This window comes from Crocodylus siamensis, chromosome 9 (assembly GCF_052110815.1).
Source record: "Crocodylus siamensis isolate JL-2025a chromosome 9, ASM5211081v1, whole genome shotgun sequence".
NCBI lineage: Eukaryota > Metazoa > Chordata > Crocodylia > Crocodylidae > Crocodylus > Crocodylus siamensis.
The window spans coordinates 41340958-41355630 of NC_143403.1; the positions used below are offsets into that span (position 1 = coordinate 41340958).

The 14673-nt window shown below is 43.6% G+C and overlaps 1 protein-coding gene across 3 annotated transcripts in view; it reads right to left on the bottom strand.

Moving 5' to 3' along the window:
* The window catches only part of CTCF (CCCTC-binding factor), a 52007-nt gene that overhangs the window by 9282 nt on the left and 28052 nt on the right, over positions 1–14673 (bottom strand). For all 3 annotated transcript variants that reach the window (XM_090063525.1, XM_090063526.1, XM_090063524.1), the window contains 6 exons: positions 10762–11554; positions 9959–10129; positions 9045–9178; positions 6547–6667; positions 3745–3894; positions 312–472 (listed from right to left, as the gene is read on the bottom strand). In XM_090063525.1, the coding sequence (XP_089919651.1) occupies positions 312–472; positions 3745–3894; positions 6547–6667; positions 9045–9178; positions 9959–10129; positions 10762–11554 (1530 nt within the window). The remainder of the gene's footprint in view (positions 1–311; positions 473–3744; positions 3895–6546; positions 6668–9044; positions 9179–9958; positions 10130–10761; positions 11555–14673) is intronic.

A 14673-nucleotide genomic window follows, 5' to 3' on the forward strand; every position in this document is an offset into this window, starting at 1 on the left:
GAAAAGGGCAGGGTGTGGGGGTGGTGGAGCCCTGCAGAAGACTGATCTCACCTGTATAATCATCACTCAAGCTATCAGCTAAGCTCCCGAGAACTAACTTCACGAAGAAGATATGGTAGGCGAGAGGGAGGAAGAAAGAGGTAGAGGTCCCCGAGATTTCAACGCGACAAGGAGCAGCAGTTAAGCCCACTTGCTCATGCTCCCCATCTAACATCCCGATTCCTAGCTCATAGTTTGTTGCGCCATTCACTCTGTTCAAAGTTAGCTGCTCATGCAGCCATTGTGATTTTTCAGGAGTCACCTAGGCTTACCTGTCTGCATGCATAATCACACTGGTCACACTTGAAACGTTTCTCATTCTTGTGAGACTTTTGATGCTGGATGAGAGCATATCGCTCATGGAACACAGCGTCACAGTAGCGACATTTTTTGCCCTGCTCAATGTAGGAATGCTGCTTTCGCAAATGGACACCTAGTATCACAAGAAAAAGTGTTTAACCTATTATTTTCCATACTTTAAAAAGACTGGCAGAGACAATTCCTTAACTGTTTTCTCAGGAGAGTATGCTTTCTTCACATCATCTGGTTTGAAGCCAAAAGTCTCTACACTTTATTGCTTTGGAGTTACTTTGAAAAGTACCATGCTCCATGATTAAATACATCCTTCTACAGTGTCTCTTCCTACTCATGAAAAAGATCGATTTCCATTCTAGAGCAAAGTCTAATTTGTTGGGAAAGTCCCAGGTACTAACATCTGACTATATATATTTTGATTAAGTCACAAAAACTACTTAATAAGACAACAAGGAGTTAAAATGCAAAGCAGAGGGAATCTGTATGTATAAAGGGAACAAAACAAGACTGCTAGAGCCTCAGGCCAAATTTTGGCTTTGGTGGATCCTTTGCTTTAACTCTTACCTTTGACCCTTTCATTCTCTTTGCCAGTAAAAAGAAAGATAGAAAAAAGAACCACACATAAAAAGATGTTTTAAAAAAAAGAAAGTCATACAACTGTAAAGTGAACTAGATAGATTATTAGGGTATTATTGTTGCTATAGACCAGGGGTTTTCAACCTTTTTTAATAAGTGTACCCCTGAGGAAGGTGGGGGGGGGGCAAGTGGCCAGACACAGAGAAGGGGCATGGCGAGCGCCTGTCTGTGCAGTTCTGCTCTTGCCCCGCCTCTGCTCCTGTGAGGCAGCAGCACAGGGTGATGGCATACTGTCCCCACCTACCCACCATGGGACCTTTCAAAAGTACCCCCAGGGGTATGGGTACCCCTGGTTGACAACCCCTGCTATAGACCAAGACTTCATGATTCTTGTCAGAACCACGTACCACAGGGCACAGTGAATGTTAACTGCCTTCAGTTATGGGATTTCTTCTAAAAAAGATTACCAATATGAACAGAGGGATGTGGCTCTAAATTAGTTCTTGGGGTGGCATATTTTTCCTTTCACACTTATTGAGCCAGCTTATTTTTCTCAGTTAGGTAGAAATAAACTATTTTGTTATGACTAAGTGAACAAGGAGTAGCTAATGCTACACTTGTAGGCATGAATGGGGAACAACTCATTAACAGTCCCATTTGAAATGTCCCTCTAGTTTGACAAAGTATTCCAAGCATGGCTTCTCAACTATTGTGCAACTATCTGATATCTAGGTGGGTCCACAACGATACCCTAAAAAACCCAACAAAAAAAAATCACACCTACCACTTTCTCCTTATACAGAAGGCCAGGTAGGCTAACAAAGGAAGTAAACTGTCAAGAATGAATTGTTTTGAAGTGCCAGCCACTGTCTTGGAAGGATTTAAAGAGCCATACTACTCAATATTCTCATCATGAACTTCCAGTAAAATGTTATGACAAGAAAAGTGAATATAATCTTCGTGGTTATAGAAAGATGACTATCAAGTACAAGTGGAGACATGATCTTGCCTCTGTACACAACACTGCAAGACCACTGGTGTCCAGACTTCAAAAACTGGTATGTAAATACTGGTGTTCAAAGGAGTCACAAAAATGATCCATAGGCTGAAAAAAAGCCTTATAGTATGAGGCTAAAGGAGCTCAACATAATACAGCTTATGGAAGAGAAGAGAGGTACTGCAGTCACTGCATAACACAACAGATAGAATAAAAACAAATAAACAACCCCCCCCGCCCACCTGATCCTGGAAATCTTTCCAAACTTGTTGACAAAGGTATAAAAATATCCTATGACTGCAAAATGAGACTCAAGGGGTAGATTTACAGATATGAAAAAAAAAAACAAAAACCAAACCAAATCAGAACAAAACAGCGCTCTAATGGAAGAGGAAGCGTATTAGTTTGTCCCAGCTCTCCAGCTTCAGTATAGATCAGGCACTTTTATCTAATAGCGGATTCAATTAGCTATTAGATAAAAGCACCAAAAATTCCTGCTGAAGTACTCAATCTACACAGAAGTTGGGTGAGCTGGGTCGAACTAAAGCAACGCATTTTCTGGGCATACACTGCGGTTGGCGTGGGGGTGCAGAGCTGAAAGTAAAGGGCTGTTTTGAGGGGTTCTCCCCCCCCCCACGTCTGTGACTTAAGTTTAAGACAAACCTGGAAAGTAAAAAACCTTTAGTCAATCTGCTGGAAGACAATGTGATGGTTTAACATGCGTGTTTTGGGGGAAAGCAATACTTAATACTATGAAACTTCCTTCTGAGCTTACAATCTTAGCCTCTGAATATGTAAATCTCCCTATCCATGGCCTGTCCATTCACAGACAAGGGAAGAGCACGGCTGCACGAACCATGTTAATACAGAGCAGTAAGTATAAAATAAATTAGTTTTTTTTATACTTCAGGGTTTCAAATAGTTTTCTGCAATGGTGAAGAAAATTCATTTGCAACCCATGTTCAATTAGACAGATGCAATCTGTTGTGGAGTACCTTTCGTGCCTTCCTCTGAAGCAGAGATTAGCCACTGCTGAACTGGAGACTAGGCAGGTTGGACAAGTGATCTGAGGTGGTATGGATAATCCCTTCTGGTTGCTTAGCTGGCGTAGTTTGCTCGCATGCTGAGTAGCAATACCTCATCAGATTGAGGTCATGAAGAAATTCTCCCCACAAATTCAACTGAAGGGAATCTCTGCAATTTTCCATCACTGACCACTGCACACAGCATGGCTAGCCTGTTGGAATCATGTCTCACTAAATCAATTCCCAGCCAGTACAAAAGCATCAGGCAATGTCAGCACTTCTACCTTTCCTGTTCTTTGCCTGTGAATGTGCAGCCTACTTTCCTGAAGGCCAAAATGCTTAGACTAACAAAAAAGGGTAAAGGGGTACCTGGGTGAAATGAAATCATTTGTGATATACAGGACATCAGACCAGATGACCTAGGAGCCTTCCGGCCTTAAACATATGGAACTGAAAGTTTTATTTTTGTTTAGGTCAATGGGCTTCAGACTGATGACCTGTTTTGTGTGCATGGCAAACATGTTGCTATACTGGAATAGTGTAGAAGTAACTAATACCTTCACAGCAACTGGCTGCTATTATAAATCAATTAATCTTTATTAACAGCTAACTTTATTCAGGCTGACATGTCCCTTATTCTGCACCACTCTAGCTCTATAACCTATGCAATATAGTTTCTACTAAAGCCTATGATTTTTTTAAAAAATGCTTCCTCTTCCACGAAGTTAAACAACTTCATTATTTGTTTAAAGAACCTTACATTGTTAATCAACACATTTAAGAAGTACCTACCCAAGTCACTCTTTCTTGCTATGACAGTATCACAGTGGGGGCAATGAAATTTGGCCACATTCTCTGTGTGCTTTTGCAAAATGTGCATCTTCATGGTGCCACTCTGAGTAAAGCGAGCATGACAGATGTAACATTCATATGGCTTCTCTCCTGTGGTAGGGAAAAAGAAACAATAATTAGCACAAGTGGTTAGTTTTATTAATAAGTCAAGTCTCAAAATATACCTGGATTGGAAAGAGCAGCCATAAGACAAAGCTGCTGGCACAGCAATTTAATGGCAACCATTTTTAGAGGCCAGGGAACAATAGGAAGAGTTTGGGAAATCTTAGTATCTACTAGGTCTGTGCAGTGTTTGACAACTGAACCGTACCTCCACAAGAGAAGCAGTTCAAATTTGGATTCGGGAGAAGAGATCTGTAAGGGACTTGTGTGCTGCGTAACAAGATGTAGGAAATAGGGGTGCACCAATAAAAATTTTATGCAGATCAAGGCCCCTGAAGTGAGGGAGTGGGGCTGGGACAAAGCCACAACCAGCTTGTCTGTGGGGTGTGTGGGAGGGCAGCTCTTGCCACTGCATGCAACCTTAGGGGAGCCATGGGGGGCATGTGCCCCCCGGATCTGTGCAAGGAGTGAGGGTGGGCTGAGGCCACAGGCAGCATCAGGCTCTTCCCAGTGGGGCAGGAGGGCAGGGTGGAGGGGGACAGAGCTGGTTGTGTGCATGTGCAACTGCAAATGCAAACAGCATTTATTGTCCATAATGTCAGTTTTCCTTTTACTGGCGCTGATATGATATGGACCAATGTATCAGTGCACCTCTAGTAGGAAACACAACCCGATTTCTGCTTCGAGTTCTAAGGGCCTTCCCTGCACACTTAAACTTGCTAAAACATGTTTTCCTTCCTGCTTCAGCAGCAGAACTTGCATTGCACTGTGGTTCACTTTTAGGAAACCCTGGCTTCTAGCATGAACAGGAAAGTTACCTACCTATAGGATTTTCACAAACTCCATTAACAAACATTCCTGTATTACACTTTGAACAAATGTCACCTTAATGTTCTGTGTGCAGCCAGAAAATGGAATACTGATATTAAGTGATTTATGTCAGCATAGTACTTTAAAGATATGCCAGTATTTTGTAATTAGTTTTATGACAAAACTGGAGACTAATTTTTTTAGCCAATTTTGCATCTCTCAATTCAGTAACAAATTTTAGTTTGTAGATTTAGGTGCGCTGATCAGCAAGGATCCTGGTTCCCCCCTGCCCCCCCAATAAAAAACCATCACAAATTCTCTGATAAAACCCCCCAAATCCGTGATTAAAATGAAAGGCACCCCCCCACACACACAGATGAAGGGAAGGGGCTGGGGGGAGCCAGATCAAGAATGGGGGGGAATATGGGGTAGGGGTGTGTGCGGGTCAGGCAGGTGGGTGGGGATAGAATGTGCCCAGAGGCATGGCAGTGGTGTCTTTCTCTGCACCTTACCATACTTTCCATCTTACCTGGGGGAGAGGGAGGGGTACACTGGGCGCCATCAGCCCCATGCTGCACACTGCACAACTCCCCACCCCAGCTCACTCTCTGTGCCCACTTCCAGGAGCAGAGCCGGGGGGCAAGGGCAGTGGTGCCCCTCTGTGGGCTGTATATGCACCGCCTGGGCACGGGGAAGTGGGGGAAGGTGGTTCGCACAGGGCGGCCAGCACCGCAGCTGCTACTGCCGTGCCCTGCGCTGCTTTCCTTCATCCCCCATCTGCATGTTGCCGGTTAGGGGAGAACTCCTGCAGGGAGCTGGGGTTCGCATGTGGTGGCCGCCACCGCAGCTACTGTGCCACTTGCCTGTGGAACCAGACATGTGATCAGCTGCACAAAAGCACCATGGCAGCAGCAGCTACCACATCAGAACCACCCCTCCCCCCCGGCTGGGCAGCACGTGTATGGCCCACAGAGGGGCACTGCTGCCCTCACCCCCACCCCAGCCCTGGAAGTGGGCTGAAGTGGGGGGGGGGGCAGGGAGGCGCTGTGGTGTGCCACATGGCCCTCCCCCTCCCCTGGGAAAGAAGGAAAGTATGGGAAGGCACTGAGGGAGACATTGCAGCGGCACCCCTGAACGTGCTCCATCCCCACCTGCCTGCCCACCTGGGTTGAGGGAGGGGGAGGTGTTGGGGAAGCCCCACACGGAGTGCCTGCCTGGCCGGCAGCACATGAAAGTGGTGCAGCATGGTATTGGCCCTTAAGGGAAGCTCCACATGGAGGCACCGAGCCTGGCTGGGCCTACAGCCAGCCAGGCACTCCATATCTTTTACCAACACCTCAGCCCCCAGCCAGCTCCCTGCACCCAGCTTTCCCCCACTTACCTAACCTTACAGGAAGGAAAGTGAACCTGAAGCAAGCCTTGGGACTGACTAAAAGCCTCAGGCCCTGCCTTTCCTCCTCTGGGCAGGCCTGGGGGTTTCCCACCCATTTTGCAATCAGCTCTGCAGAGTTCCAGCCTGCAGGAGCTCTTTGCAAATGTGGGAAATCCAGGGGTTTCTCTGCTAAAAGGTAAAATCCACATTTTCTCTAATAAGGGGAAATCCGTGGTTTTCTCCTTTTTTCCATGGGAAATGGAAAACCGGGATCCCTGCTGATCAGTCTTCCTGCATTTTCTTCATTGGCGGAGTTTGCGTAACTTTTTCATATAAGCATGTAGCAGCCTTATTGTGCCTAATGCAGAGTAACACCCGCTGAGAACTCTAATACACTTGAGAATCCCTGAGCCTCTATGCTGAAACAAAGAGGATATTAAAAAGTATGGAATCAATACCAGAGTGGGTTCTCATGTGCCTCTTCAGTTTGTAAGTATCTCTGCTGGCATAGCTGCACAAGCTACACTGGAATGGACGCTCTCCAGTATGAGAGCGAATGTGGCGTTTCAACTTGCTGACCTGAAAGCCAAGAATGGAGCTAGTGTTAGTTTGGCAAGTCAAAGTTTTAAGACAATACAAGCCAAGAAATTCAGCAATTCACACAAACGATCAAAATCCTTCATATGCAACCTGAAGTACTCTGTTGGGTTAAAGAGTTTGGATAGACAAACTCTTGAACTGGTATAAAAAGGTTTATATGATAATTTAAGATTCTGCTGAGATAGTCATGGACAGATATGCAGTTAATACCCCAGTCATACCAGCTCAGAGCTCATGCAGTCAGTGACTAGTATGGTACCTCACTGCTAGTCACTGGGGGGAGAAAACCAGGAGCCCAGTGTTGCTTGTGGCTCAGCCTTGAGACTTCCTATGATAGGATTTGCCATATCTTCTAGGAGTTTGAGTCCAAAGGACCCAGTTCCAGGTCTTCACTTTTCCTAGTCACAAACCATGCAGGAAGATGGCACTGAGGATTTCTCAGTGCAAAGGTACAAGAACAGAGGTCTACCACCCCAAGCTCCTGAAGATAGAGCCCAAACACCTCTGAATTCTAGCAATATTCATGGCATTGTGATGCTGAACCTGCAATTATAGGATGGTTCTTGCCTACATGATTGGCCTGCTGTGAGGTGGTCTTCCAGAACACCAACAGGCAAGTGACTAAAGTTTTAAGAAGGCAAAAAGTGGAACTTTGTGGCAAGCTGTCAGCAGGTTACTGAATTGGTAGATGATGAAGAAATCCAGAACAGCTTGTTTTGGGGCACCTGCAAACTGTCTACAACCAGTTCTGGATATAGGAGAAGAGGACTGACTGCTGGGAGAGAGTAAGCGCTGCAGATGCAAGATAAGCAGCAAGGGTGTCATGCATGGATGATCCAATGCTGCAATCTTCCATAATTCCAGTCATGCCTCCCTGATAAGGTGGGGAGCAGCTCCCACTGTTATTTCCAGCATAATAAATGGAATGGCTAACACCTATCCCCAACAGCCCTAACCTCCCCTTCTTTTGTATGGATGATAAAGCCTCACACAGAGCATCTATACCTCCAGGAAAAAAAAAGTTCAATCACCGTAGCAACTGCTGACTAAATGTGCCCTTGGCCACCTCAAGGCAAGGTGGTGAGTATTCACTATTAGGTAGGATGCCTAAAAGCATCCAAACTGATGTTATGTATGAATCACTGCTGCACACAGCCTTGGGGGGAGGCGTGGCAGGCATGTCTCCCAGATTTGTGCGCAGAGCAGAGGTGGGCTGCCTGCTGCAACCATGCACCCTGCTGCTTTTGCCCTGGGAGCTGCACACTACCTGTGCTGTGACCCCTACTCATCCAGCATTGCACAGCTCCTGGGGCAAAGGCAGCAGACCTCCAGCTTGTAGTGGGCAGCCAGTCTCTACCCTGCACACAAATCTGGGGCAGGATATGCCCTCCAGGCCCTCCTTGCTGGGATGAGCCACCTGCAGCTCCAACCTACTCCATCCCTCACCATGAGGTTTGACACCCCACCAGACTTACCTGCGTGCGTGTGTGTGCCCTGCCCCCGGAATTCAAGAAGCCTGGGCTGCCCTCTGGCTCCTCTGCACTGCTATCATTGCCCTGCCGGAGGTGCTGATGACGGCAGTGAAGAGGAGCCTGGCCACAGGCTCCAAAACCATGTGCACAATTAACACGTTAGAAACATTAGCACAGTAATTGGTTTTTGTGTTAATTTCACATGTTAACAGTGATTAATAATTATTAGGGCTGTCAAGTAATCACTCAGGTTGCCAGCAGAAGTTCATTCTTAAGGAACAGGCTGACAAAACCCTGGGGGTATAAATACTCTGAGATTTAAGTGAAGTGCATTTAACCCCTCCCCTCCAATGGAAGTCAGCAAATTAATCTTGAAAAGTTATTTTTAAATAAAAGCCAATACTGGGTCCCCACAAGAACATAGATTTCACAGATATTCATAGATTTTTAGGGTTGGAAGGGACCTCAGTAAATTGAAGTCCGACCCCCTGCCCTGGGTAGAAAAGAGTGCCGGGGTCAGATGACCCCAGCTAGGTGCTTATCTAGTCTCCTCTTAAAGACCTCTACCTCCCTTGGAAGCCCATTCCAGATTTTGGCAACCCTCACCATAAAGAAATTTTTCCTAATGTCTAATCTAAATCTAAACAGTTGGAAAGTTCTAGCCTGTGAGCGCAAATTCTAGAACCAGGTCCTCTTTAACCAAAAAATACCAACCTGATTTTAAGGACAGAGTGTTTTTTAAAACAAGTTTCTACCCAGGGCCAGGTTTATGGACAAGGCATGACCTCCTGAAAATAACAAGTTTATAATGGTAATGGTAATGATAACAGAGGTTTTCTACCTGCAACATGAAAGATTGCTTATGTTGTTAAACCCAAACTTACCTCCACACTAGCATAGTCACACATTGAACATTTGAATGGTTTCTCATGAGTGTGTTTGTAACGGCGATGCCGAACCAACTCTCCACTCGTCACAAAGGCCATGTCGCAGTCTGGGCACTTGTGAGGACGAGTACCTAAACATTTGTTGCAAGACAGGAAGATATTGAAGGTTGGTGAGGGGGGAAAAAAGTACATGCTAGCTTTACTCATTATAAACTGAGAACTGGGGCTTCATACTTCGGAAAAAAATTGAGAGACTATAGCAAAAATAGGCTACACGAGAATTTATTACATCTTCTACAGTAGTTGAACAGTTATTTACAAAGACTGCATATGTAAAGAAATGAGGGATAAGGAAAAGTTTCATCTACTTAATCACATTGCCAGGGATGGGACAGGAACAAGAGGCATGCTTTATTCTGGTTGCTGGTTCAATTAACTACCTACTGCCCTTCTACAGGTAAAGTTGTTATACTAAAAGGAAGTACCAAATATCTTTTAAAAACATTTTATTAATCTCGCCACCCTGCACTTCTCCTTGAGTATCTCTGGCCCCTGGTCTGTTTGTTCTGCTTTGGTCGCTTGTCCTTCCTGCCTGCAAAGAGCAGCAGCATCACCAGATAACTCATCCCAAGCCATAAACTTGAACCATCTCCCACAGAAGTTACGGGGAGCTTTCCATTAGCTTCAATACAAGTTTGCTATAAAACTGACTGAGGTCCTATTGTTGTGTACTGGCCCAATATAGCAAAAAGGCAAATCTGATTTGGTTCATATTACAAACAAACAGCATTATGTAACTCCTTTCCTACAGGGTGATCCCACAGGACCCTACAGCATTCTTATTTCCATACAGAAAGCAGGACTGTAACTCTAAAAATCTCCAAAAACAATGTTATCAGTGCATATAATACCTGTGTGAGTGTTGAGGTGGTTCCTCAGCAACGTGACTGTCCGGAAAGCTCTGCCACAGAGATGGCACTTATGTGGCCTTTCATCAGTGTGGCTTTTCATGTGCCGGTCCAAGTTGGAACGACGTGGACAGGTATAACTGCACAGCTCGCACTGGAATGTCTTTTTTACACCTGACCACAAAACAAATCATCTTTAGCTACCTACCTGCTCCACAGCATTACATAACTTAAGTTCCAAAAATCTTTAATTTCCTTATCATCACTTAAAAGACAGCAGAAACTTTAATAACTAAAACTAATTAAGATTCTGATTAGCCATACAGAGTATTAAACTGTTATCTTCGAATTTTAATTGGTATATCATTAATCAACTTCTTCCTCCACCCTATTCAGAGGATAAAATGAGTAGTTCCATAATTTAAAAAAATTTTTTATTTATAAACACAAAACAAAGATGTATTCTTCTGATGTCAAATCATTTGCCAAAGAGAAAAAATATATCTTGAATTTTATTTTCTGATATAAAAATAAAATCTTGAAAGCTAATGTCTGTATTATTCAGGGAAATAGGAAAGATTATATAATTTTTGTACATGTTAGCTTTATTTGGGAACAACGATGATAAAGTACCAGACTCCCAGCTATTTTGCAGTAGGGCTACAAAAGTGTTTCTAAAATGTAAGTAAAGCCCTTATTTCCAAAGGAGTTTAGTAACACATTTGACTTCCTTTTTTCAGACCTACTGTATGCACCTTTCTTGATATCTATATTGTAAAAGGGCTAGGGAAAGAATAGCCACATACCTTTCTTTTTTATTTTTGTTGGTTTAGGGGGCTTCATGTTGCCCACCACCTTTTCTGCATTGACCTCAGACAGCAAACCCTCTTGCTGCTCCTCTTCAAAATCGTACACAGACACATCCACATCTTTGCCTTCCTCAGTATAACGAAGCTTGCTCTTTTTGGTTTTCTTTGTTTTTTTGGCTGGTGGCTGATAGTCTGGATCTTTCTGCCAATTGGGATCTTCCTGTGGCTGAAGTTCTCCTTGCTCCAGTGTCTCCACCTCACCATTTGCACCTACTTTCACTACCTGGAAACCTTCTGGTAAAGGGAGCGTGTGACAGATCATAGGCTCTCCCTCTTGTAGGCCTCCTTTTGAAACCTCATTTTCATACGCTCCCTGAAGTTCTTCCACAGAAGTGGTGGCAACTGGTACAGTCACTGGAACAGGTACTTGGACAAGCTGAAGCTCACCAATGTTTATAGGCTGTTCTTCCATATTAACAACCTGAAGTGTTATTATCTGTGTGTCATCCACTGTAGCCTCTGTTTCCTGAGGCACAGTGCCTTCCATTACTTCAGTCTTCATTTGAAGGAGTGTTGGATCCAGCTGTTCCATCATCACCATCTGCACACCACTACTGACATCCTGCACTACTTCACCCCCATCTGCTTGGTTAGGTGGGATATGACAAACATCCTCCTCCTGTCCACCTTCACGGCGTCTTTGATAGGTTTTTCTTTCTTTTCCCTTGATGAAAGTTTCAGACTCCTCCACAATAGCCTCAACTGCCTCACCTTCCATTTCACCTTCCTCCTGCAGAAACAAGAAAAGTATTTACAGGAACTACTTAGTGACCATGAAAAGTAGAAAACTGACAGGATAGATGATCAAATTGAAGGCAAGTGGCTAGGCAAAAGCAATACATTCACTAATGACCAAACACAGAAACCAAACAGAATTTTATAATTTAGGTTCTCTTGATTTCATGTTACTAGCCTGGTTTTAAAATGGAAAGCAATTGAGCCAAAACTGAAATGTGCACATTTCTGTACCAACTTCACTAACAGAAGTTCTTTCTCTTACAATCTACAAATTCCACAGGCAGGATATGCATTGGTATTATTCACTATTTATAAATTATTGCTCATGTAGTTCCTTAGTCAACATAGCTTTGAGTAATCTCATAGTAAGCTGGACCATATTTTTTAGAAGACATCAAAATAAAGTAATTAAAGTAATGTTTGTACCCAGTTTGTTAAACAGCACTGTATATATTTGGAAAGTTTCATCTGTCCCTAAAATTACAAAAGTTTAAAAGTTTCTATGGATTTGGAGAAAGGGTAAACTGGTTAAGAATTATATGCAACTAAAAGTTACTCAGAATGATAAGAGTAACTCAAATCTGGTTTATTTCATGCTTCTAATGTCTCCCTCTAGCTCACAAAACTTAAATAACTTTCCAAACAGATGTCATTAAAAACACTAACATGCACTTGAATTTAAATATGAAAGAGTAAAATAAAATTTATTTAATTATATTTGCTGTGGATATTCTGGCACCCTATCCTGCTCCTATTCATGCAAAAAATGCTTTAGGATGCTGACTTCAGTAGAACTTGAATCACACATGCTTGAGCCTGTTGCCCTCTACTGGCTGAATGCTGCTTAGCAAGAACAAAAATATAATTTGGGGTGTTAAACATCTGGCCCACAGGAATACTCACAGTCCAAAAGACCCACCTCTGAGTCTGGCCCATTGGCCCTGCTGAAAGCATTTCCAGCTCACCACCAAGGGAGCTGCGATGAAAGAAGCTAAGTGGGCTAAATTAGCCTCTGAAGTGAAAAGGGTATATAAATGTCCTACACAGAGATCTATTCACAGTACCATGCATACACTGAGCCCCATCAAAGTGTTCCCAACAAGAACTTGCAGGCTAGGACTTGGCCCACTTAGCTTCCTTCATTGGTCAGTTATGGAAAACAGCTATGTGCACTGGACTCTGTCAAAGACAGAAACAGTAAGGTTTATGAAATCACCATTATTTGGAAAAAAGAAACTACTGCCCCCTAACAGCACATAGTAAAAGGCACAGTGAGAAAAATATTCTCCTTATCCACCTCTGAACCAGAGAGGCTTCCTTTAGAAAAATTCATGTAAACTACAGAATCGGACAAATTGACAACTCTTCCTGCATTTCCTGCTGAAACTCCCCCTTCCCTTTTGGTAAACTATACAGAGGTCCATTTTACTGCTGGGGCAACAAACCACTAAATTCAAGTGACTTGTTGGAGCTAAACCGTTCTCAATGGTGGTGGATGATAGAACAAGGAGCAGTGGTCTCAAGTTGCAGCAAGGGAAGTTTAGGTTGGGTATTAAGAAAAATTCTCTCACTAGGAGGGTAGTAAAACCACTAGAACAGTTTACCCAGAGAGGTGGTGGAATCTCCATCCTTGGAGGTTTTTAAAACCTGGCTAGACAAAGCCTTCGCTGGGATGATCTAGTTGGGGATGATCCTGCTTTGAGCAGGTGGCGGGACTAGATGAACTCCTGAGGTCCTTCCCAACCCTAATTTTCTATGATTTTATGATTCTAATTTCATATAAAGAACTAACCTTATAGATAAAGGCTGGAGCAATTTTGCTACACTTATCACTGCAGAATCATGGAGAGGTATTATTTACATAGTAGCAGATAAGGCATGCTTCAGTATTGAAAGAATCCTAAATCATAGAAATTAAGGGATGGAAAGATCATTGAGTGCCCCCTCAAGTCTCCTCTTGAAGACTTCCAAGGTTGGGGACTGTACCACCTCCTTGGGAAGTCTATTCCAGATTCTGGTCACCCCTTTACCATAAAGTTCTTCCTTGCATCCAACCTGAAACCATCCTTTAACAGTTTAGGGCCATTGCTCCTTGTTCTCCCCTGGGATGCCCTAGTGAACAGTTTTTCTCCCAGCTCCAGATATTCACCCCTTACATACTTAGATAGCCACCAGGTCCACCCACAGCCTTCTTTTCCCCAGCCTGTACAGTCTTTCCTCATAAGGTTTGTCCTCCAGGCCTTTCATCATTCTTGGGGTCCTTCTCTGGACCCTTTCAAGATTCTCCACATCTAAGTCTATTTTAGCACAGGGGTAGGCAACCTCTGGCACACGTGCACGGCATGTGAAGGCATTTTGCTTGGCACTCACGAGAGAGATTGTAAGCATTCTAAGAACTGCCTTTTTGTGAGAACTGGATGCTCCAACACTGAGGTTAGTTGAAGGGTTTACCTAACAAAGTGAAATCTCTGACAATACAATGTTGTTTGCAACCAGCAGCTCCAACCTCCAGGTGGCACTAAAATACCAAAAATAATGATCTACTATTTTATGTGCAGTACCTTTCACTGCTCCAGCAGATCCTTTCTAACACCACCTAGCTTCCCATGGACCCTAAATTCCTATAGGCAAATGGCCAAGCACACAAGATTTACAAGAGTAGCCAACTGACTGGCGTCCTTCAAAGGATCAGAACACAGTTTTTTTCTTTAACTAACTGCAAAACATAACCTGTTTTCCAGATGAAGTCATCTTGAAGGAGAATAGGTTGTAGAGAAGAGAAGGTGGCACCCCTTGGGTGGCCAAAATCCTAGCAGCAAGATAGAGAGAAGACACAGAGAACTGATTATGAATGAAGAGCCCAGAGAAGAACAGCATGGTAGGAGGACAAAAGGAAGAAGACAAAAGGATGAAAGTGAAAGAATAAAATAAGAGAAGGATAAGATGAAGGGAAGGACAGAAGAATGGAAGACAACCTCTTGGGTCAATAAAATTGCATTTATGAATTGCATTATTACACTGCACTGTAGTGGGATATAGGTTTACATCAGTCACGTAAATCAGTCCACAGACTCCTGATAGTAATGTGGCACTTACTGCTTTCAGGAGCGG